Source organism: Pelobates fuscus, chromosome 3, assembly GCF_036172605.1.
Source record: "Pelobates fuscus isolate aPelFus1 chromosome 3, aPelFus1.pri, whole genome shotgun sequence".
Classification (NCBI taxonomy): domain Eukaryota; kingdom Metazoa; phylum Chordata; class Amphibia; order Anura; family Pelobatidae; genus Pelobates; species Pelobates fuscus.
This window is the reverse complement of record NC_086319.1, coordinates 352,465,979-352,487,948: the sequence shown is the minus strand read 5'-3', so window position 1 is coordinate 352,487,948 and position 21,970 is coordinate 352,465,979. Positions and strand designations below refer to the sequence as shown.

General features: G+C 39.5%; 2 protein-coding genes across 3 annotated transcripts in view; both read left to right on the top strand.

Moving 5' to 3' along the window:
* GOLGB1 (golgin B1) overlaps positions 1-9,695 on the top strand; it is a 40,380-nt gene extending 30,685 nt beyond the window's left edge. For both annotated transcript variants that reach the window (XM_063449180.1, XM_063449179.1), the window contains 7 exons: positions 649-2,437; positions 2,529-2,672; positions 3,590-3,721; positions 4,018-4,112; positions 4,999-5,121; positions 6,872-6,974; positions 7,210-9,695. In XM_063449180.1, coding sequence (XP_063305250.1) covers positions 649-2,437; positions 2,529-2,672; positions 3,590-3,721; positions 4,018-4,112; positions 4,999-5,121; positions 6,872-6,974; positions 7,210-7,341 — 2,518 coding nt within the window. In that variant the 3' untranslated portion in view covers positions 7,342-9,695. The remainder of the gene's footprint in view (positions 1-648; positions 2,438-2,528; positions 2,673-3,589; positions 3,722-4,017; positions 4,113-4,998; positions 5,122-6,871; positions 6,975-7,209) is intronic.
* Positions 9,696-15,915: 6,220 nt separating this feature from the next.
* The window catches only part of LOC134603319 (src substrate cortactin-like), a 59,173-nt gene continuing 53,118 nt past the window's right edge, over positions 15,916-21,970 (top strand). The window contains exons 1-2 of the mRNA XM_063449176.1: positions 15,916-16,004; positions 19,042-19,122. Of these exons, the coding sequence (XP_063305246.1) occupies positions 19,042-19,122 (81 nt within the window). The 5' untranslated portion in view covers positions 15,916-16,004. The remainder of the gene's footprint in view (positions 16,005-19,041; positions 19,123-21,970) is intronic.

Genomic DNA, 21,970 nt, shown 5'->3' with positions numbered 1-21,970 from the left:
ATACATGGATCAGAGCTGGTATCACAAAAGGTAGAGGGAGTTAGTTTCTTGACCTGCAAAGTTGTTTTAATCTCCTCTCAGAAGAACATTTTATCTACATGAGACTGAAAAATATTTTGAGGAAGGATTTAGTTTTTTCAGTAGATACTACAAAGCTTGATATATTTGGGCTAATATGTCTTGATATTAAGTGCACTTGTAAACCTTTGTCATTGTGTTATTCTATTTTGACAGACTTCTCTAGACCCACTAAACACAACAATATGCTCCAATTGAAGAAATAATGAAACCCTAAATTTGAGCAGATATGGGTCCTTTGGCATATGCTTCATGTATAATATACGATGGTGTCTATTATAAAGCTGGTTTTGGAAGATGCAAACCTTCTTTACTTTGTCTGTGTATTGCACATGCTTGTTTACTATTCTGTTTTATGTTCATCCTGAATACTGTTTTCTGTGTGAACTTCGTGTTCTATGAAAAACTATTAATAAAAATTGAAACACTGGAAAAAATAACTAGTGTTCAGTTTTACCTCAGTCAGTTAGGTTTTGGTCATAAGGTCCATAATCAAATTACTCTTGATCAAATGTTCCGTTATCCATTCTACTACATGCTTTTAATGCTTCTGTCATCTTTTTATTTCAGGCTAGAGGTGCAAAATCAGGAGCTCTCAGCAACTCTGAAAACTGAAACTGAGGCCAGTCTGAAAACACGAGCTGCTTTATTTGAGGAGAAGGCCATACTTTCTTCTTGTCTAGAAGAGGAGCAAAAGCTCCACACTGCCTGCCAGGAAGAGCTTAAATTGCGAAAATCTGAGGCCACAGAGAGGCTTAATCATCTGCAGGCTGTGGAGCTTGAACTGAAGAGTCTTGAAGCTGAAAGGGAAGATCTTGATGGAGCACTGAAGACATTAGAGACAGAGGTCCAAGACTGGAAGCTGCACTGTGAGCAGATTCAGTGCGACTTGCAAGCATCTAAAACTCTGACAGAGCAGTTGCACCGTGAACTGGAACAGAAAGAGCAGGACGTAGTTAGACTGCTTAGTACGCGAGATGAAACAGTGAGCACAGCTGTTGGGGAACTACATGAATTACATGCTGCTGAGAGCAGAGCACTGGAAGAAAGGCTGGTAGAGGGAGAGAGAGAGCGCAGACTATTGCAAGAGAGATTAGAATCCATCACTTCCCAACTACATTCCACTAAGGAGGAAGCCAGCCAAAGTAAAGCTCAGCTGGAGGCAATCACCAAGTCCATGTGCTCGCTCCAAGAAGAACGGGAACGCGTGTTGAGCGACTACCAACAGTTAGAGCAGCGACACATTGATGCTATCCTTGCCAAGGATGGGTTGATCCAGGAAGCTGCACGAGAGAGCAATGAGCTGCGAGAAGAGTTAAGATTTCAGAGGAGTCACTCTGATGACCTAAATGCACAGAATGCCAAGTTAAATGCAGAGCTGACTCGCTACCGGGAAGATTTGAAGGAACTTATTTCACTGAAAGATTCACAGTTGAAACAGCTCTTGGGAGAAAAGTTGCAAGAAATAGAGAGGATGCACCATGAGCAGAATATCCAAGAACAGCAGTGGAAGCAAGACAAAGACCACATGGAATCACTTAAGAAGGAACTGGAAGAAGTCCTGCTGGAGAAACAAAGAATGCAGCATGAGATTGAAACCTTGACTCTCTCTGTGTCACAGCTACAGAGTGAAATAGACGCAAGCAAGCTCCGACTTCTAGAACAGGAGCAAGAGATACAGAGACAGCAAGAAGAGTTGTCACAATTGTTAAAAGAATCTGCTGATTTAAAAGAAGAGAACTCTCGGGTTAAGGCAGAAGCTGAACAAAGAATACAGAGTGCAGAAATGGAGCTGGATAAGAAACTGAAAGGTATCCAACATGATACGGGTATTTTGCGCAATGAGACAGAAACTGCTGAGGAGAGAGTAGCAGAACTTGCCAGGGATCTTATTGAAACTGAGCAGCACCTTCTGAATGTGAAAGAAGAGAACTCTGCTCTTACAGCACAACTCCATGCATTTGAAGGCTCCATGAGGTCTCTGCAAGACAGTCATGACTTTGCACAGGAGGAAATTCAGAGACTGCGCGACCAGATTAAGGAGATGCCAATCCCTCAGGAAGATCTCAGCACTGTGATAGCAGAGAGGGATACATTAAAAGACCTGGTATCACAGAGTAGAGAAGAGCAGCAACAAATGCAAATGCAGCTGGAGGAGCAAGCACACATAATACAAATTAGAGAAGCCGAGGTCATCAGAATGACTTCTGAACTTCAGTCTTCACAAAGTAATCTTCAAGCACTGTCCAAAGCCATGGGAAGTCTACAAGAGGAACATGGGCATCTAAAAGAACATATCCAGAGACCGTATATGGAGGTGGAAAGGACATTACAGAGCCCAGACCTCAGGGATAAAAAGGTGTGTAGCAATGTAGTTTAGATGGTATAAGATGTATGCTGTACGTTCTGTGACATGATTTTCTTATTCTTTTCTTTTTTTTCTCTCTCAGGAATCTAATCTCGCTGAAAAAGATCCCCTACATACAGAGCTACAAAGTATTAAGGAAGAATTGCAGCAGCTACACAGTCAGCTTACCGATGCGCTTGCACAAGTGCACCACAAAGAGCTGAGAATACACCAGCTCAATGGCAAGGTGAGAAAGCACTTAGATTTATCAAGGCAAGAACAAGTGCTAAAGACCCATCTCCATGGTGACCAACGGAATTTCTCTCAGTTTTTAACACTTTATAAAATAGAAATAGAACCTACTTTACCTTTTAATGAATCCTCTGGGGTTTTTTTTCTTGCACATTGGTGTTTTTTTTTTTTTTTTTTTTACAAAGAAGTGCAATTTGAGGGAAGAAAACAAAAACCTTTTGCTTTCCAAAAAGACAATTGTATAGCAGAACATTTGCTTCTGAACCTATTCATTCATGATAGGTTTTTGTTTTGGCTTTGTTGCACCTTAAAGGTTGAATTTAACCCTTTAACCCCTTAAGGACCAAACTTCTGGAATAAAAGGGAATCCTGACATGTCAAACATGTCATGTGTCCTTAAGGGGTTAAGGATGGAGGCAATTATCCAAGTTCTGAACCAAAACAAAACCTTGAATTTGTGCTCTAGGTTTGTTCCACAGTAATTTTAAGAGTTTCTCTTCAAGTTCCACCATACATAAAATATATCTTGTACACATAATTTTTCACATAATTGTACACATAATTTTTACACATCCAGTGCAATTAATTTTAAAAAAACTCAACATAGATTCCTGAGATCAGGCATGATTTAACCCTGCTCAAACCAACTCCGTAGGCCGTTCCATGCTGTTTTAAAGATATTTAAGCTCACTCTGTGTAGGTTGGCATGGAATTTCCTAACGCCCTTAAGAGTCTAAACATCTTCTCATTTACTTTTCAGGAGACAGATTAAACACTATCATTATGTTGGGGACTTTGTGTTTGTTGTCTAGTATGTGATTTTCTTGTGCTTTAAGGTTGTTGTTTATGATTGTAGCTTTGTTTAATGTTCTTTTTGTGACTTATCGTGTCTTCCATTTCTGCCTGTTTTAGCTCTCTCATATATTTGAGGAGAAGAATGCTTTGTCTCTGCAGCTAAGAGGGAGCAGTCAGAATCTTAGAGATGCTCTCAACCGAAATGCTTCCCTCGAGAGACAGTTACAGGAACTCCAACCTATGACTCAGGTGACAAAAGATTTGTGAAATTGTTAACAAAGGGCTTAGAGGCCCCTAAAATATTTAATTTTTTTTTTTTTTTATAAAGATTACTGCAAGATGAAGATTATTGCAGAGTAGTCAGCCACCTCATTAGTCAGTCCTCTGGAAGACGTTGGTCCTCATATAGACGCTATAACTTGGTGGAACAAATACGTGTAGCAAACCACTAATAGAATGAGTTAGTGTGAAAATAAATAAGCACAGAAAGAAGAAAAAACTGATGTTGCTATACTTTAATTTTATGTGACTCCATTGTGTTACAGGAAGTATTGCAGAGTCATTCTTCTGCTGCAGTTTCACATGAAAAAATGGAATACCAAACAAGAGGAGATAGGCAAATAATGGAGTTACAGCAAAGGTGAGATTATTTATTTTTAATTCTAATGGCATTAAACTTAAATGACACCATCTTAAAGGCTGACTGATATTACAGGTTGTCTAATAAAATTTATTTTTATTTTGTTTTAACTCCAAAAATACTGTATCCTTGGTCACTTCATTTGTTTTCAGTTCTCAAGGCATACATTACACACCTGTTGGAGTAGACTTTTTAGGGTTTGTAAACCTCTTAAGGTCCAATAACTGGGTTTACAATTTCAGCCATGTTTAATGGTTATTTGCCACTGCACATCTGGCGGGTCTGTGGTAAACTCACTAGGGCTATATATCGTCACTCACAAATAGCTATTCGAGAATAGAAGTAGAAATTTTGATCCCTTCTTCAATTATTCTGTGCTATAAAATTATTCCCTTAAGTGTTTCTTTTTGATTAGAACATACCGTGTTTTGGGGGGCCATTGTTCATTTTTTAGCAGTTTTGTTGGCCATAGTACTGCCTGCCATAAGCAGTCTTATTGGTTTGTGGAGGATTATTTTTCTATATATATATATTTTTTTTTTTTTTTTTCCGCTTGTGTTTTAACTTAGGGAGAGATGGGAGGTGGTTAATTTGATCTATGTTTTTTGTTTGTTGTTTTTATTACTTTCATCGTAGAGTTTGTTGTTTTTATTACAGTCACGTAGAGTACAGCATTCTTAAAATGGAGAAAACTCGTGCTAGTGAGTAGTGGAAACTTTCATAGTATCTAAAAAGTGATAAAAGTTGAGCAAACAGTCTGTAATAGTTTGACTTTCTGTCTGTACTGCCTCTTTTTTTTTTTTTTTTTTTTTTTATATAATATGGGGACTTTGTTGCATAGAGCAAAAGATGATGGTACTGAGCGTTTGCTTCCCTGACCCCCTAGGTATCTAGAAATGGAACAAATGAACAATGAGGCAGAACACACTAGGATGGAGCTGGAGCAGCTTTTAAGAGAGGAGCGCCGAAGAGCAGAGGAGCGAGAGCAAGAGCTAGAGAACATGAAACGGTAATTGTAGACTGGGATTAACCATGCCCGATATTGACAAGGGAAATGCTCATTTAGGCTTAAATAGTGTAACCAACCCCCTGTACTCTAGCTGAATATATCCGCTGTAGAGTCTCCCTAGTCTCGCAGAGTAAAAGTGAATATAGCCTTTGCATCCCCAAACTTCAGCCAAGACTGGATGAATGGTACATAAACTGGTTTTATTCAGGCAAGCCTACAGGTATTTATACACAGACCCCCAGCATGGGGGTCTCCATTCATTCTGTCATAAGCCTGCCCAGGAGTCTGTGTCTGGGGAGTAATTGAGTTAGACCTTGGTAAATCAATTATCTCCTGGACACAGAGGACACAACTGAAAATACCACAAAAACAAGCATAAAACAACAACGTACCCCTACAAGTTATATATTCCTTGAAAGATGGGATATGAGCGCCCATTCTGTGAAAATAGAGCTTGCATCCACAGAGAATTGTCCAATCACCACCTGCTTAAACTTTGGACCAAACACTTTTAAAGTCTTGGCCGAAAATAGTTCCATGCAGCCAGTGCCATGTTGTGGTCTTTTACCAGGGACTCCAGCTGGTTGGAAAAAGGGAGCACCCTCCTTCTCACAGGGAGCAATTGTGCAGGAGTTAGGCATAAAGAGGCCCTTCCTAGCTCTTTGGGAAAGGAGTTAAAACAGGGTATCGAACTGACCGATGTGAGGCACTGGCGGTAGCCGGGCTGGAGTTCCAGAGGGATTGTTCGTAACTCCTGCTGGCCTAAAAGGGTTTGCTGGTAGGGCAACTTGTGAGGAAAGGTATACCCGGGAGGAAACATGAGTGATCATAGTCTTTTCAGGCATAGTTTACTACAAATAGTAGGGTTTATTTTTAGGGTTTATTTGTCTTTAAATTTTCAGTTCCAATTAATTTAAGGAATAAATAGTAAACATCAAGGCATGTTAATATACTCAGCCTATCATTACAGCCAGGTTACTCCGAATTTCTATTGATTGCATTAAAGAGTAAATTCTCCATTATAAAGGACAAGCCCCAGATTCATTGAAACCAATCCATGAGAGTTTGATAAACTGCTATGGGATGGAACCCATAGCCTCTTTGCACCATAACCACTGCATTGAGATGTAGTAGTTAGAGTGCTTCTGGTACTCCTTTTAAAGGAACACTAAAGCAATAGGAATGCATGTTTCTAGCGTTTGTGTCTTACCACCCATGTAGGTCACAGTTACAGTTAGCGGTGTGCTGATCTCTGTGCTGACACTCCACCTCCCTGGTTGAGGTAATCACTCTGATCTCAGCCAATCCTGTGCATCCCCATAGGGAAGTATTGGAAGACTAGTGCGCATGCGCAGCAAAACGTCCTGCTGTGCTAATCAAATGCTCTCTGTGAGAGTTATTTGAGCTATAACCGTTTAAATCAATTATCGCTGCTGTAATGCCTCTAGTGAGTTTGACAGCCACTAGATGCATATGGCAATACGCATATAGTGGCAAAATGGCAATGTTTTCTCTTGTAAGTTTAAACAGACAGAGACATAGCACCTGAACCATGTTATTGAGATGAAGTGTGGCTTTAGAGTCCATTTAACTGGCTACTAGGGGATTAATGGAAATTTTATTTTTGCTAAATTCTTCTTTAGACATGTGTAGTAAAGAAAGTTTAAACTGCAAGTGTGTGAACATTCCCAGTGGAAATAGTAACCTGACAGGTACTAGAGTGTCCTCAATTATCAATTCTATTTTCCAGGTTACAGCCATGTGACTGGTCTGTCTCTCAGGATCCTGATGTAACCAATGATCTGTCTTTACTGATAGAACCAGAAAATGTGCTGAAGGGTAAAGTAAGCAAGGTAAACATAGACATTCCTTTTCTATCGAACATCCACTACTGTCCATCATCTCACTGTAACCTAGACTGGACCAATATCATTGCTGCACTTTTTATACGTTTCCTCCCCAATCTGCCTTTTTCGGTCTCCGTTTATGCTATCCTCTATGACCTCTCTGTCATTCCACCCTCATTGGGTCCTACTGCACACTGCTTTAACATGGTTTATTAAATGATCCTCTTCTCTCCATTCACAGACACGGAGTACATCCTTACGCAGACAGTTACGAAATACCTTCTTTTCTCGCACACGGACTCCAATGCTGGCTGCACTTTACATTTTAATTATCCATGTGCTGTTGCTGCTCTGCTTCACTGGACACCTCTGATAGCGTATATTTCACCTCTGAGGAGTCACATGAGGATCTTTTAGTGGCGTCTAGAATGAATCTTGCAAAGATTTTTAATAGGGACCTCACCGTGCCCAGAGGTAGTAACAGCAGGAATTCATATACAAGTGGCCAAAAACAAAGGGCAAGCTCCTGTTCACTGATGACCACACTACTTCAGGAAAAGACAATGTGCTGTTCAATGACTTGCTTGAATCTCTTCGCTACTAATACAGGTCCTCTTTGATTTCCTTCCTCCATGTACCAACTCACCTTTGTTGCCTTTTCCACCTCCCAAAGTCTGACTGTAATACCCTTTTGCGATCTATAAAATGAAGTTGAATCTTAAGACTGTCCTGTGATCTTCTACTTCCCATCAATCATTTGCTAGATGTTGGCTTAGAGGTATAAGTGTACCTCTGTGTAAATATTATGTATAGTACATGAGTACAATATTTATGTACAGTTGAGCGCCAAAGGTTTAATGGTATTAAGGGATAAATATTGTATGTAGACATGGCCATCAAAATGGGATATCTCAATGTATTTTGTATGTTCCATCTCCCTTGCTTTTAAATGAGCTACATTTTATTTTCTGCTTCAACTGGTCCTGTAAAAGCTATCCTGGATGTGTTCAAATTAATTCTTGTATTACAATGTGATTTTGTATGTATTATTTTACCCATTTTAAATGTTGTGTGTGTGTGTGTGTGTATATTTATTGTATGGTACATGAGAGCCGTTGATCTTTTAGATATTCTGTAGAGCTGTAATAACCTTAACCCCTTAAGGACCAAACTTCTGGAATAAAAGGGAATCATGAAATGTCACACATGTCATGTGTCCTTAAGGGGTTAAAAAGTTTAACAAGTTACTCCGGGAGGGCGCCAAGGGTTATGGTGCTTGGAGTGTTCCTTTTAAACAGGTTGACAATTTACTTTGATCACCCAATCTCCTACCTTGAAACTGCCTGCTTCTAGATTCTTCCTGCAAAGAGTATCTGGTTCACTCCATGGAGTTAAGCAGTGCTGCTCTCATTGGCTGAGGGTGTCAACTAAGCACTCTGAGCCACTGAGTGCACTCTGCATCAGGCTGTGCTTAGCTCAGGGGAGAAGTCATTTGAGGGGGGGTGCTCAAGGGACACAAATAAGTTGTCAAACTGTTCATAAATGCTTTGCTAAGTTATTCTGGAAGAGGTCACCACACTCCCAGCACCATAACCACTACATCCGACTGTAGCGGTTATGGTGCTTGGATTGTTCCTTTAACACTGAAAATGTTTTATGTACTACATGTCCTAACATGCTCCATACATCACGGAAAATCAACAAACCTCTACTGTGCCATGTGTATCTAATACTGCTATACAGACTAGAGCATACCTGTCTGATTTCTTGTACAAGGTGGAAACATAAATAAGAAATCACCTGTTACAGTATAGAATAGCTTCCTAGAGATCAGTTACTTACATACCATACAGTAAAATACATTCCTGGCCTCCTTGTTTCTCCAACTACATATGATCTGGTTTGTTTATACAATAACTTGTCTTTTTGTACCTTTCCGCAAAACATGTATACATTTCCGTTACAAGTGTAATACTGTATATTATCAGAATTGATTTCTATTAATATGATTTAGTAATGCATAGAAATTAGGGAATATAAGAAATTCCGAAAATTCTTGTATATTGACGGAGTTAAATTGCAAACGCATTCATTAATAGTTACAGGATTTTAATGGCAGTTTGGTTACAACACTGCTTATAGCTTTGAAGGGACGGAATCATAATCCTTTTGATAGTTTAAAAATTGCATCATAGGTGTCGTTTTGGGACATTACAAATGATTTCAACATATTTGTACAATTATCCATTTCCATTACATCCAAAAGTCGTTCTATGATACAAATGTGCCATGGCTTTAATCTGAATGAATCAAATGGTCTCTACTTATCATAACTGTATTTTTTTTTTTTTTTTTTAAAGAAAACATTAGATTTGTCATATTTTGTACCATTACATCTCAGTTCATTCAACACAAGTCCTTGTTACACTCTGAAAATGTATTCTTCTGTTAAAATAGGCTGGGCTCTGATGCCTTTTATTTCTTTATTTGAAACTGGACACACTGCACCCAGAGCCTCTTCATACCCTAAATGTAACACTAAGAAGATGTAGTTGGTATGGTATTTAAATGGTTCTTTTGGGTGCAGTGGTAGCCACTCTGAATGCAAGCATTTTCAACCCTTCCGTTACTGATACTGTTTAAGAAATGGTTGTTTGACCTTCCTAGTGATGCTTAATCTTAATGTTGCTATAAGGAAGAACAAAATTGTAATAAATATTTTAATTACGTTTTAATAAAAAAAAAAAAACAGCTAATAGAACACATTTAAAAATGTTAAACACTAAATATAAACATTGTGAAAAGTGCCATAAAAATGCAAACCAAAAATATTATTCTAAATTGGCCAATTAAGACTTTGTATAATCACTATGGTGTTATTCCTCTGGACTAATCACTGCTTTTCAGATTATTCAAAGGGATTGTGTGTTGTTAAACTAGATTGTGATAAATCCTCATTTAGAAAGGCAAGGCTGAAACATTCCATCTTTCATGAACCTGGCCCTTGTATTTTTCTGTTTTTGCTGTGTTGGGGGTGTGTGTATATATATATATATATATAATTGTCTATGCAGAATATTTTACATTCAATCATCTTTTGTCTATTGTTCACATAAATCATTTCCTAATTAATCATGTATTTAATGCCATAGTAGTATATGTGTGAGAGCTAATTACAACTAGCATGTGTGTTTGGAAACTCCTCCTATACCTGCATCTACGCTGTGTGTTTTTGGCATCTCCCTACACTTTTAATTATCCTATTGTCCAATCTACTATGTTTAAAGTGGACCCTGTCATGGAAGTTTTTAAATTTGAAATTAATCAAAGTCTACTTAAGGCAATTTTTAAATACAAAAAATAAATTTACATGTAAAATAATCATGTTTTCTTTTCATTATCGTAATGTAGTTTGCAGTTCGGAGAGTTACGTTTTTTTTTCCTCTCTTTGCACTCTGGGTAGTCTTGTTCGCTCAACATTCACTTCCCTGCAGTCAGTAGGATATTTGAAACCAGGACTGTTTTAATTGAAGAAGCTTTATCCTTACCAAAGGAAAACAGAAGTCTGGATTTTGGTGCTGCTTTCCTCTCCCCTTTTGCTCTTTTTCATCTTTGCATATGTTAAAACCAATACCAAATACATGCACAAAAATGTAACTTTAACCCCTTAAGGACACATGACATGTCTGACACGTCATGATTCCCTTTTATTCCAGAGGTTTGGTCCTTAAGGGGTTAAAAATGCAGATTGCTTGAGATCATGTCTGTTTCTGCACGCATGCTCTTCTTAACATTGCAATTGGAAATCTGAAAAGCATTATGTGTCTCATTGTGCCAATCGGAACAGGCACAGTTTGTACAGGAGATGCTAATTAAAGGGACACTTCAGGCACCAAAACAACTTCTTCTAAATTAAGTTGTTATGGCATATGGAGGCACTCTTACATCAAGGAGTTGAACCATTCTTGAATGGATTAAACCCATAGTTGCCTCCAGCAGTGATGTCCACTCATCACCGGGCGGCATTCTGGTTCTGAATCATCACTCACAGGTCCCTGCTGATTGGCTGAGAGAAGGCAGCTGATGCTCTCAGCCAATCAGTGACTCCCCATTCACAAAACTCGCTTGGAAAGAAACGTACCTTTTCCAAGCCAGTTTAGTAAACCTCAGCACAGATGGCAGATGATTTCACATACTATTCCAATAATGAATAATAATATACAAAACAATGTTTTCAAGGTTAAAAAATATACCTTTTACATGACCAGTCTGCTTTAAAATTGCATTTTTAACTGGTGTGTGTGTGTGTGGGTTATGCATACTGGTATTTTTGAAATTATTTACATATCATTCTATATATTAATCTAGGGAGATGGAATTTCACTTATATGAAATCTTCTGAGATCACAGGACACTCTCAAGCCAGATTTTAATTATAAATAAAATGTATTTTTGAAATTAAATTTGTATGGATTTATGAGCATATCCTATGCTTTGCACACCCATTTTCTGTTTTATCATTCGTTTGATATGTTCTCAGGTCAAGAGTGTGTGTCTGGGAGTGAGAATGATGTGTGCTAACTGTGGGGGCTTTAAGTGAGGGCCCCCTCACAATATGTTATTTAGAGGCCTTTATAAAGGACACCCTTTTCATCTTGGAGTGTTTAAACCTCTTGTGGTTAACAGCCTGAAAGAAAGTGTATACTTGGTACAGCTGTAAATATCTTGTTAGATGAGAAAAATATGAATTAGAAAAAATACATTCTAGGCCTAGTATCTCGATTTTGTTTGAATTTGTTCAACCAAATGGAAGAATGAATGAATGAGTGGCGTAACTATATTTGTGGGGAGAGGTGGCGGGGAGTAGACTAAGGGCAACCCTCCTGAAATCTAAACCAGGTTTTTTTTTTTTTATGCTCATTTTGAGACTACCGTAAGTTTAGACAGAGACACACTGAATTTTTGCAATTTTCATTCATTGAATTGTGTGTGAGACATGACCAGCCAAGCCATTCTCACAGCAGCATTTTTTGTTACAGTATTTGAATTGTTCAGGCTATGAAACCTGTTGGCGCTTTATTCGTAATAATAATGAGACACACACTGAGGCATTTTCTTTCTCTGCATACTTACTGTGCTGAGCTGCTTGCACACACTGATTTGTATTGCTAGAGCAGGGTACACGAAAAGGTTTGCTGTTTTTTGTTTTTTTTCTTCTAGAATTTAGGACCTGTAGGGCTAGGATAGTATATAATTACTATTGTAGCTCCTAGAATAGATCCTTTTAAATTCATTAAAAATTGATTGAGTTAGTTCAACTGAATTTTTGTGGCATGCAGCAATAGCACTCATCCTTAAGGTGCTGTTGATGCTGTAGAGTTGAAGGGCATTAGTAGTGCCCAAAACACCTTTAGCTCGTTAAAAGGAGCATTAAATTCCATCTATACTATTGTGCAAGCAGTTTTGTATGTATAGATTGGGAGAAAAAAACATTTTAAAACGGTTCATCTCCCATTTGTCTCTCCTTTCTTTGGCAGACAATTAATGTCGTGGGCAAAAAAAGATCCGTTCAGTTGCCATCATAGGCCCAGGCTTGACAGTGCCCCTAAAATCCAATTTTTGCAGCTTTTAGTGGAACTGTTCAAGGTTAAATTATTTAAAACACCAAGCTTCCCCTTTAAAAAACCAAACCAAAACCTTTAGAAAAATACTATTCTCGAAAAATCTTGATACTATTATCAATACTTTAAAGCTAAGGAGAGAAAAAATATTTTAATATATAAAGAAAATAAAACCTAAAAATGACATTCTTTTTTTATTTCAATAACAAAAGCCACTCAATTACATCAAGTTCACACTTTCCAATAGCTCTGTTTTTGCTGTTGTTACAACTTCAATTCAAAGCAATTCCCTGAACTATAGCTGGGTATGGTTGGGTATAAACAACATTTCTAGTGTAAAGTTCTGAGAGTTAAGCTATCAACTGTAACAGCATTCCTTTTATTTATTATCTATTGGTTACTTATATTGTGTGTGGATGGAAAATAATATGCAGATGTTTTTATGTTTAAACACTTTCAAATGTGATGATTGCACAGAGGGGCTAAAATTAGGATTATTTTATGGAATGATGTAATGTTATTAAACATTTAACTTCTCTAAACACTCCCCTAGTTATTGATTAGGTGTAGCAGTCCAATAGAATAAGGACACTTTATCTAGACTTGCCCAGTAGCTATTCCTTAACTGTGGCGGAACCAACCTCGCCACTGTGCACTGGAGAAGCCTGGTTGCTCGCCTGCTCCCTTTAGACTATGGCACGGCAGTTAAAACCTTTTATTTCCCTTGCAGAAAGGCTTATTCGTGCCTTTCTGCCGGGGTGTTCGGTAGATTCAATCTACCGCACAAAGTACCGATCAAGGGACCACCTGAGAACTGGAGTGTGCCGTCAATTGACCACCCAGCAGCTGCGGTGAACCGCAGCTTAATTGACTGACGTTGGATGGCCTTTGTTCGTCAAACGAACACGTGGCGGCGGCCATCTTAAACTCCCGAACAGCGTTGTTTTGCCGTTGAGTGCCTGGAACTAAAATCGGACACTCGACTAGGCAAACACCGCTTAGATCTCCAGACTTCCATGGATTCGTGCCAAAACTACCGAACGGGCCGCCGTTCGGTAGAAATACTCATGCGAACAAGGGGATTCAAATGGCAACAGCTATTTCATTTGGTAGTTTCATCCGGTTATACCCACGAACAGAGACCGACCGCAATGCCAAAATTTATGGAACTATTTTCGGCTACTGTTGCCTGTGCAGTCGGTCATAACTTTAAACCTCCACAACTCCCGAACCCCTGGTCCGATCTGGGTGAATTTTGTGTATGTTCCCCACCCAGACCAGGGCTATCGGGGGATCCCCTATTTAGGAGTGTACTTTAAGTATCTGGGGTACATCCAGAAAGTGGGGAAATAATGTGCATGATTAAGGGGATTATGTGTCCTGCTGAGGGGAGGAGATGTGTGGGAGGTAACTCATGTGTGATTGGTGTATCAGGTAAACCTTTCGTATGGTTTTTCCGGTTCGGCTATTTCCAGTGTTCATGTGTTTTCTGTTCGGGAGTTGGAGAGTTCATGTAGTTTGCAGTGCGGGAGATTGGTGCTTGCAGTAGCTGCCTGGGCATCTGAAAGGGGAATATCGGAATAAATGTTTTTTTAACCTCTGGTGAGCAAATTGGTCCATTACATTAACATAATTGGGGAAACATAAAAAATGGGGAACATGAATGAAAGGAAAAGGAGAGACAGGACAAAATGGAGAGCAGATTAGGGAGCTAAAAAGTTAAAGTAAAATCTGAATGATAGACAATCACTGAACCTCTTCTGGACAGACTTTCCACTGAAAATTGTACGTCGTCCACCTCGATTATTACCAATTACTGAAATACCATCTCCATATTGATGGGGGTAACGTATGACCATTTTAATCCATTGTACAGTCCTGTTAAAGAAAAGGTTTTAAGAGTGTTTGTACTGGCCCTGTATACACAAGTAGATTGTGATTAGAAACTTTTGGAAAAGCTTTTTTATTTCCTGAAGTAAACAAATGTAAGTTTTCTAGTCTTCCTTCATAACTTAAATAAAATAAAATACAGCTCTTACAGGATGTGTGTCCTACTTACCTGCAGAGTGGTACCTACCTTGCTCCATCCCTAACAGACTCTACATATAGCAGCAGCACTCAGGGCAGCCCCTTACCTACCTACACCACCCAGGGCAGCCCTTCAACACGCAGGGCTTCCTACTAGCATCCAGTGGGAGCAAGGACACCCATATACCCACTAGCAACTCCCAGGACAGCCCGGTACCCAGGTGCAGCAGCCTGCCTTTGCCCCCCTGTGCTCCCTGCTGACAGCCAGTCCTTGCAGAGATGGGCAGACCATCCTCAGTGGGGGGCACAATACACCTTCACTTGGTAAATGCCAGATCGCTGTCACTGGGAACTTATCACCAAGAGGCAACATGTGGCCCCAGACCAGCTTGCTGGAGACCCTGAGCAGGAGGATCCTCATGCATCTTCCCCAAAGTGGTAGGTACTGGAGTCAGACAGGCACATGCAGTGTGTGTACTATGTCAGCTATGTGTGTGCGTGCAGTGTGTTTGCTATGTTCTCTCTCTCTCTCTCTCTGTGTGCAATGTCAGCTATGTTTGTGCAGTGTGTGTATGAACAGTGGTCCCGTTTACAATGTAAAATGCTGTAATGTTGGGGGTCTGGAACAGATTAATCAAATTTACAAGCATTCCTATGAGAAATGTTGATACGGTTCTCAAACGAATTGGAACTCGAACATCCTTCTGGAACGGATTAAGTTCGAGTTCCGAGGTTCCACTGTATTCATACACAGATTTAAATCAATAAAGTGGTTTTGGAGCTTAGTGTAACCATTTAAAAAGACAAGTTGTGAAAACTATTCAGAATTTTGCAATTATATTTTTACCACATTAATTCATACTTGTTTTATGCGTAACAGTACATTACTGGCCTTTGCAGCTACTGACTGACCGACATTGCATATTGTTCCCTGGTCTGTTGTCTATAACCATTCCTGAATCCTTCTTATTTACATTTATGGTATACTTTGACAGTGTTAATCATCTTAAAATGAGTAACGGTGCATTTTGCAAATGATCTCGTATTACATTTTCATCTTATTCTTCACATGCCCCAAGCCAAATGCCTTCCACTCCATATAATTTGCAACTTTTATTATATGAGTGTTCAGCAGAATAATATGAGAAGTGTATGTTCGGAGAGTGCTGAAGTATGTGATGTTAAAATCTGCAACACAATGTATACAGTTAGAGTCTGTGACAGGGAGACCACAGAAGAGGAAGTATATTAAGAGACGTGAAATTAAAGAGAGGAACTGTCATAGCAGGAAATTAGTAGGGCGAAGGAGACACTTTGAGACATAGTGCAGAAAAAAGACCGTAAGAAAGAGGTCATTTACAATAGGATTCACAAACCACTGTGCAAGGTAAGAAAATGAAATGTAATCGTTCTTCTATTCCATGGTATTTCACAGTATGTTTGATTATGTGTGATTTTAGCCAAGCACATCAACCATTTACTTTTCCTAGGTATCTTTTCAATAGATCTCACTTCAGCTCAGGCCTAGTTTGTTGTTTCCATTACATTTTCTACTTGCCATCACGTTTTGCAAAAATCAGTCATGGATCATTGTAAACTATAATTACGTGGTGGGCAAGATGATTACTCTGCCCCACAAGTAATTACTTTTGTTCCAGCAGTATCTTTGTAACTTTTCTAGATTCCGAATCATTTGGACATGTATGTGTCTCATAGACACCATCACTTCTTAAAAAAATGCTTTGTCTGGTATCTCCACTCAACCCATAACCTTTCTGGCCAAAACGCACACTTGATCTTAACAAAATTCCTCCAGTGCAGCTCTCTTACCCTCCATTCCATGTTTTACCTCTTCCAAAATTTGACAGGTCTGTGTCTCATAGACACCATCACTTCTTACAAATGCTTTGTCTGGTATCTCCACTCACCCTATTACCTTCCTGGACAAAACTGACACTTGATCTTAACAAAATTCTTCCAGTGCAGCTCTCTTACCCTCCATTCTATGATTTACCTCTTCCAAAATGTGCTCTAAACCCCATCTTTGCTATTCATTATACCATGTCTAAACCACTGCATACAATTCTCCATATTCATCGATTTTGTCACTCAAATCTTATTGTAACGTCACCTTCTGTAACCTGCCTTCTTCGTGCTTCCTCCACCCCCGTTCAGCTTCCTCTAACCACAGAGATTTCAGACTAAATAAGGAGAATTGTTTTTTTGAAATGCATTGTCCCTCCTACATGTGCTTTTTGTATTTGTATATTATTTATTAACATGTGTCTGACACACGACTTTAGCATGATTTATGGAAATATAATCACGTTATGGCAGGTTTGGCAACATCATCTTAAAGACCACGACAGACGGACAGATGCTATAACATAATGATAACACACTCCATGACTAAAGTGACCTTCAAACCAATGTAAAAACCATGAATGATTTTCTTTTGTACAGAGAAATCACATGAGAAGGAGAAAGCCAGGGACAGCTCTCTAAAGCTTATACTGCTAACATTATTTTTATAATTCTCTACATCGTGATTTTTATAAAATTTAAGTTACAGAATAAAGACATGGACTTCTACATTTAATGTTATTTTTCACACTTTACAAATACACATTTGCTACAAATAGGGATAAATAAATATAATATTACAAATCCGGAGAACTAAGAGTTCTCCTTTAATTGCTCGAGAAAACTATGCAGTAAATTTTGTGACAATTGAACATACATAAACATTCTTAATGTCATACTATTGCAAACAGTTTTACTCATGCAAGCGAGCAATCTGTAGCCTGCGAGATCTCTTTGGCTGTGTTGCTTGTGTGACACTCGACAAAATGCAGCATTGATACGTGCTCACACATACACAGTTGTTCACTAAAGTGAAAATTCAAAATGAATTTCAAATTGAAGTTCAAAATAGCTGAACTGGAAAAAATCAGCTGCTCTGGCTAGGAGCAACCTTCAAATGCCCTGGAACTCTGGAGCAGGTCACGGCTATCCTGAGCGCTTTCCTGGTGCCAGTACCACCTAGCTGGGTGCTTTTTGGAGGTTGCTCCCGGTCAGGCATGCCATGCCTCTGGAGCCTCGCTCCAGTTCTGTGATAGTCCTGAGCCTTGGAAGGTTGCTGAAGAGGAGGCATGGGTTGGATGGGGTAGTCTAGCGAATATAGCTCCTTCAAGAGGAGGTGGAGGGTTGGAGAGCCTGGTATAATTAGGTAAGGGTGAAGAAACTAATCTATTCAGACAGAAGAAGGGTCTTTGCTGCAAGGCCCATAGTCCTTGGGCAGGAGGCTAGCAATCACGCTCCTCCAGGAGTCTGTGACATTCGAACGCTTGCCACAGTCCCTTTAAAAACATACTTTAATCTGAAACTATATAAAATATTTTAAATTCTATCTACTTGTTTCATATGACAAACGTTTTATATGACAAACTCCTTTTGGACAGGGTGTTATGGCGAAATGTGATTGAATGAGAGAACCTGATTGGTGGAGCCTCGTCCTGGTCTAGAAGAAGCCAATGCTTACCAGCACTCCTCTTAATTTAAATATTCATCATTCCACTTTTTTTCTATAGGATATAACGTGTTGTGATACTTTTTCAGTACAAGGATTATAAAGGCCAAATGAGTGTCCAGGGTTGCTGTATTTCTCATGCAGAGAGACCTTTCTGGCATTTTGGATATGGTATAGGTTTGCTCTGTAATGACACAAGTGAACAAACTGAGCACAAGAGTCCAAAACCTTTTTGAGACATGAGCACAGATTAAATGGCAAGCTATTAAGGCTTCTGAGCTCTTCTATAGAAAATAAACAAAGTGATCCCCTAAACGAGGACGTGTGTTTGTTAATTAGCACTTAAAAATGGCCAACAGTGATTAAAAGCTATTTTAAAACACGTGTGGAAGTACCCTCCTTCCCACACTCCAAATCGATAAGTGAACTAGTGTTATAAAAGCATTAAAACATATATATATATTAGTGAAGCACTTATGAAAAAAAAAGGGGGAGGTGGATTCTGCCTAAAGAGCATGAAGGTGCAATCTACTGAGCCACTATTGTCACGCTCTTCTCCATGTAAGTGGTTCAAATTACTATCCACAAAATCCCATAATATACCATCTGTACTATTAATGTATACCCCCACTTAACTTGTATGTTACAAGGGTAAGCAAATTGCATGTTTCATCATTTTTTACAATATATATAAGGTTTAATTTTAATACTTGTATAACACTAGTTCTGAGCTCTTCTGCCTGTTCTCGTGTTCTCTGTTTTTGCTTGAATTATAAATGTCATAGCACTGGGCTGTGCATTTTTTCTGCTGAAATTTATCAATGATCCCTGCTTTTAAGTAAGCTACCAATGTCCAGTTTTTTTTTTCACTGTGACCATATATATTAATTTGCAGATGTGGAAGGCAGCAGTGGGACACAATGTGAAAGTGGCGGAAGCTGACGGAGATGATTGGGAGACAGATCCAGACTTTGTGGTAAGTTCTGGGCTGCTTCAATTTTCTACTAGAATTTGTAAGATGATTTTATACCTTTAACTATTTTTACTATTTAATGTACAGTTATTCTCCTGGTTGTGGAGAATAAACTCCATTAAGATGATTGTGGCGAATATTACCCTGTGCCGGGAATCTTGGGTTCCGGGGTTACTGTTTATATGCAGGTTGGTCATGGCAACCACCTGAGAATGTGGAATGTGGGAATATGTTTGAGTTTGGGAGAGGGGTCATAGCAACTTCATGGGGAACTCCCTTTCTATGCTTCCCTGTCGCCTCTTATGTCTAAGTCACTCTGTGCTTATTGGAGGCACAGACTGACTAAGCAGTTGTGAGGATTCCATGCAGCCGGGAGAGCTCCATGCACCTGGACAAACCTGGAAATGCTATAGAACTGCCAAGTGTACAGGAACTGTGACATAACCCACTTAAAATTTAAAGGACCACTATAGTGCCAGGAAAACATACTCGTTTTCATGGCACTATAGTGCCCTGAGGGTGCCCCCACCCTCAGGGTCCCCCTCCCGCCAGGCTCTGGGGAGAAGAAAGGGGTTAAAACTTACCTTTCTCCAGCGCCGGGCGGGGAGCTCTCCTCCGATCCTCCTCCTCTCCTCCCATGCGGCTGAATGCGCACGCGCGGCAAGAGCTGCGCGCATTCAGCCGGTCTCATAGGAAAGCATTATCAATGCTTTCCTATGGACGCTTGCGTGCTCTCACTGTGATTTTCACAGTGAGAATCACGCAAGTGCCTCTAGCGGCTGTCAGTGAGACAGCCACTAGAGGATTTGAGGGCTGGATTAACCCATTTATAAACATAGCAGTTTCTCTGAAACTGCTATGTTTATAAAAAAAAATGGGTTAACCCTAGCTGGACCTGGCACCCAGACCACTTCATTAAGCTGAAGTGGTCTGGGTGCCTATAGTGGTCCTTTAAGTGAAGGTAGCACCGACCCCATGCAACCGATTACGTAGCTATTTTAACGGATTGGAAATTTGGGGACAAGCTATGTGGGGGGTTATGTGTGGAAGGTTACTAATGTTTTCCTTATTTTGGGGGTTTTCTTTTCCCATACGTTCAGGAATAATTATATTAAGCACCCGTGTGTCTGGGAGTTAGTTGAGTTTACAGTGCTTGATCTAATGTACTCCCAGACACAGAGATGCCTGGGTGTAGTTACCATTGTTTTAAAAAGGACCCCATGCTAAGGGTCTGTGTATAAATATGTGCAGCTGAACCAAATAAAGTCTCCCTTCATCAAGTCTTGGCTGATGTTTAGGTGAGTTGTTATGAGCTGTTATAATTTGTGAAGGTGTCCTGCTGGTGAAGAAGGGATGTTAACGTTGATACTTCAAGCTCCATTATAATGATGGTGTTGCTGATGCTGCTTTATCTTTTCTATATTCTCCTGATTGCACTGCCCAAATTAATTGCTAGGGTGCCTTCAGGCCCACTTCCATGCCCACATTTGGGGAGGAAGGGAGGGAGGGACGTTGCCTGACCTTAAAACATACTACGTGGTCACAAATCTGTCCCAGGTGGCGTCCACGACCTGTGTGCTGCTCTGTGGATGAGCCTAAAAAATATAGTCATATGCTGGGCTGAGAGGAGGAATTGGGAGCCACTTATTCCCAGGAAGACGGGGTCAAGGCCTTGGAACAGACCCAAGGCACTTCCCAATGCATCCAACACTTACTCTTAGTGCAAATTAATACTGAGATGGTACCTGACACCCAAAAGGTTGGCTGACGCATTCCCAGGCATGCCATCATTATGCTAGCCCTGCAATTCTGCAGTTGGTTCTTTAATGCACAATTTCTGGTCCTGTACAGCTTTGGGAAGGTAAAGGGATACAGTCAAAGGAATAATTAATGCATGTACGGGGCTGTCCCTTCCCATTGACTCTAATATATTTCTTCTCAACATGATGCCAGATAGAGACTCCAGGCATCAAATAGTATTGACAGCTTATATCTTAACAGCATTCATGGGATTAGTTAGACATTGGAAAAGACAGAACCCCCTTCTCCCACTGATACTAATAAAACATAAAATCAGCCTAACGCTCAATCATGAGGAGATGTCCCACATTTAGGGGAACAAGCAATAAGTTACGTTATGGGAAGTGTGGCATCAACACACTCAAAAATAAGAGCAGATTGGGAGGACAGGATGTAGTGGTCATTGGTGGATATGGGAGAGACACTGGAAAACTGTTGTTGCCAAGTCTGGTGTGGATTTGATGTTAGCTGGTTACTAGATGTACCTAAAGCAAATCTTTTTTGAGCTGGTTGTTATAATTTATACCCTAATTTCCTCTCTGTATTCCCATTTTTATTTGTCTTAAAAAATATCAATAAAATGTAATTTGGTAAAAACTAATACGTGCAAAAAAAATTGTACTTCCAAACAGATGGTTTCTTAAATCTTCTTTTCTTCAGTCCCCAAAAAGGACAGAATAAAATCCATATTATCACTACTGTTAAAAAAAAAAACAAGCTTGCAAAAAAAAGCTTTAAAAAAAAAAAACAGGATTAAAAAAATTCCATTACAAGCCACAAACGTGGACACACTATGTTGTGCTCCCCTTCCCCCGCTTTGTTTAGTTAGTCACACCATGGGGAGACAGACACAGGAGATTAACATATTCATATTGTATGAATGAATGCCATGGGTAAGGGTACAAGTGCCAGGTTCATATCTGCCAAGTCAGTAGTCCGCTTGTCGCATGACTAAGATCTAAAACCTCCCTTTTAATAATGTGGGATCATATTGACCCGCATAGAATTTTAATTTATTTCTCTTTAATGATTGACAGTTTTAGTCATTAAA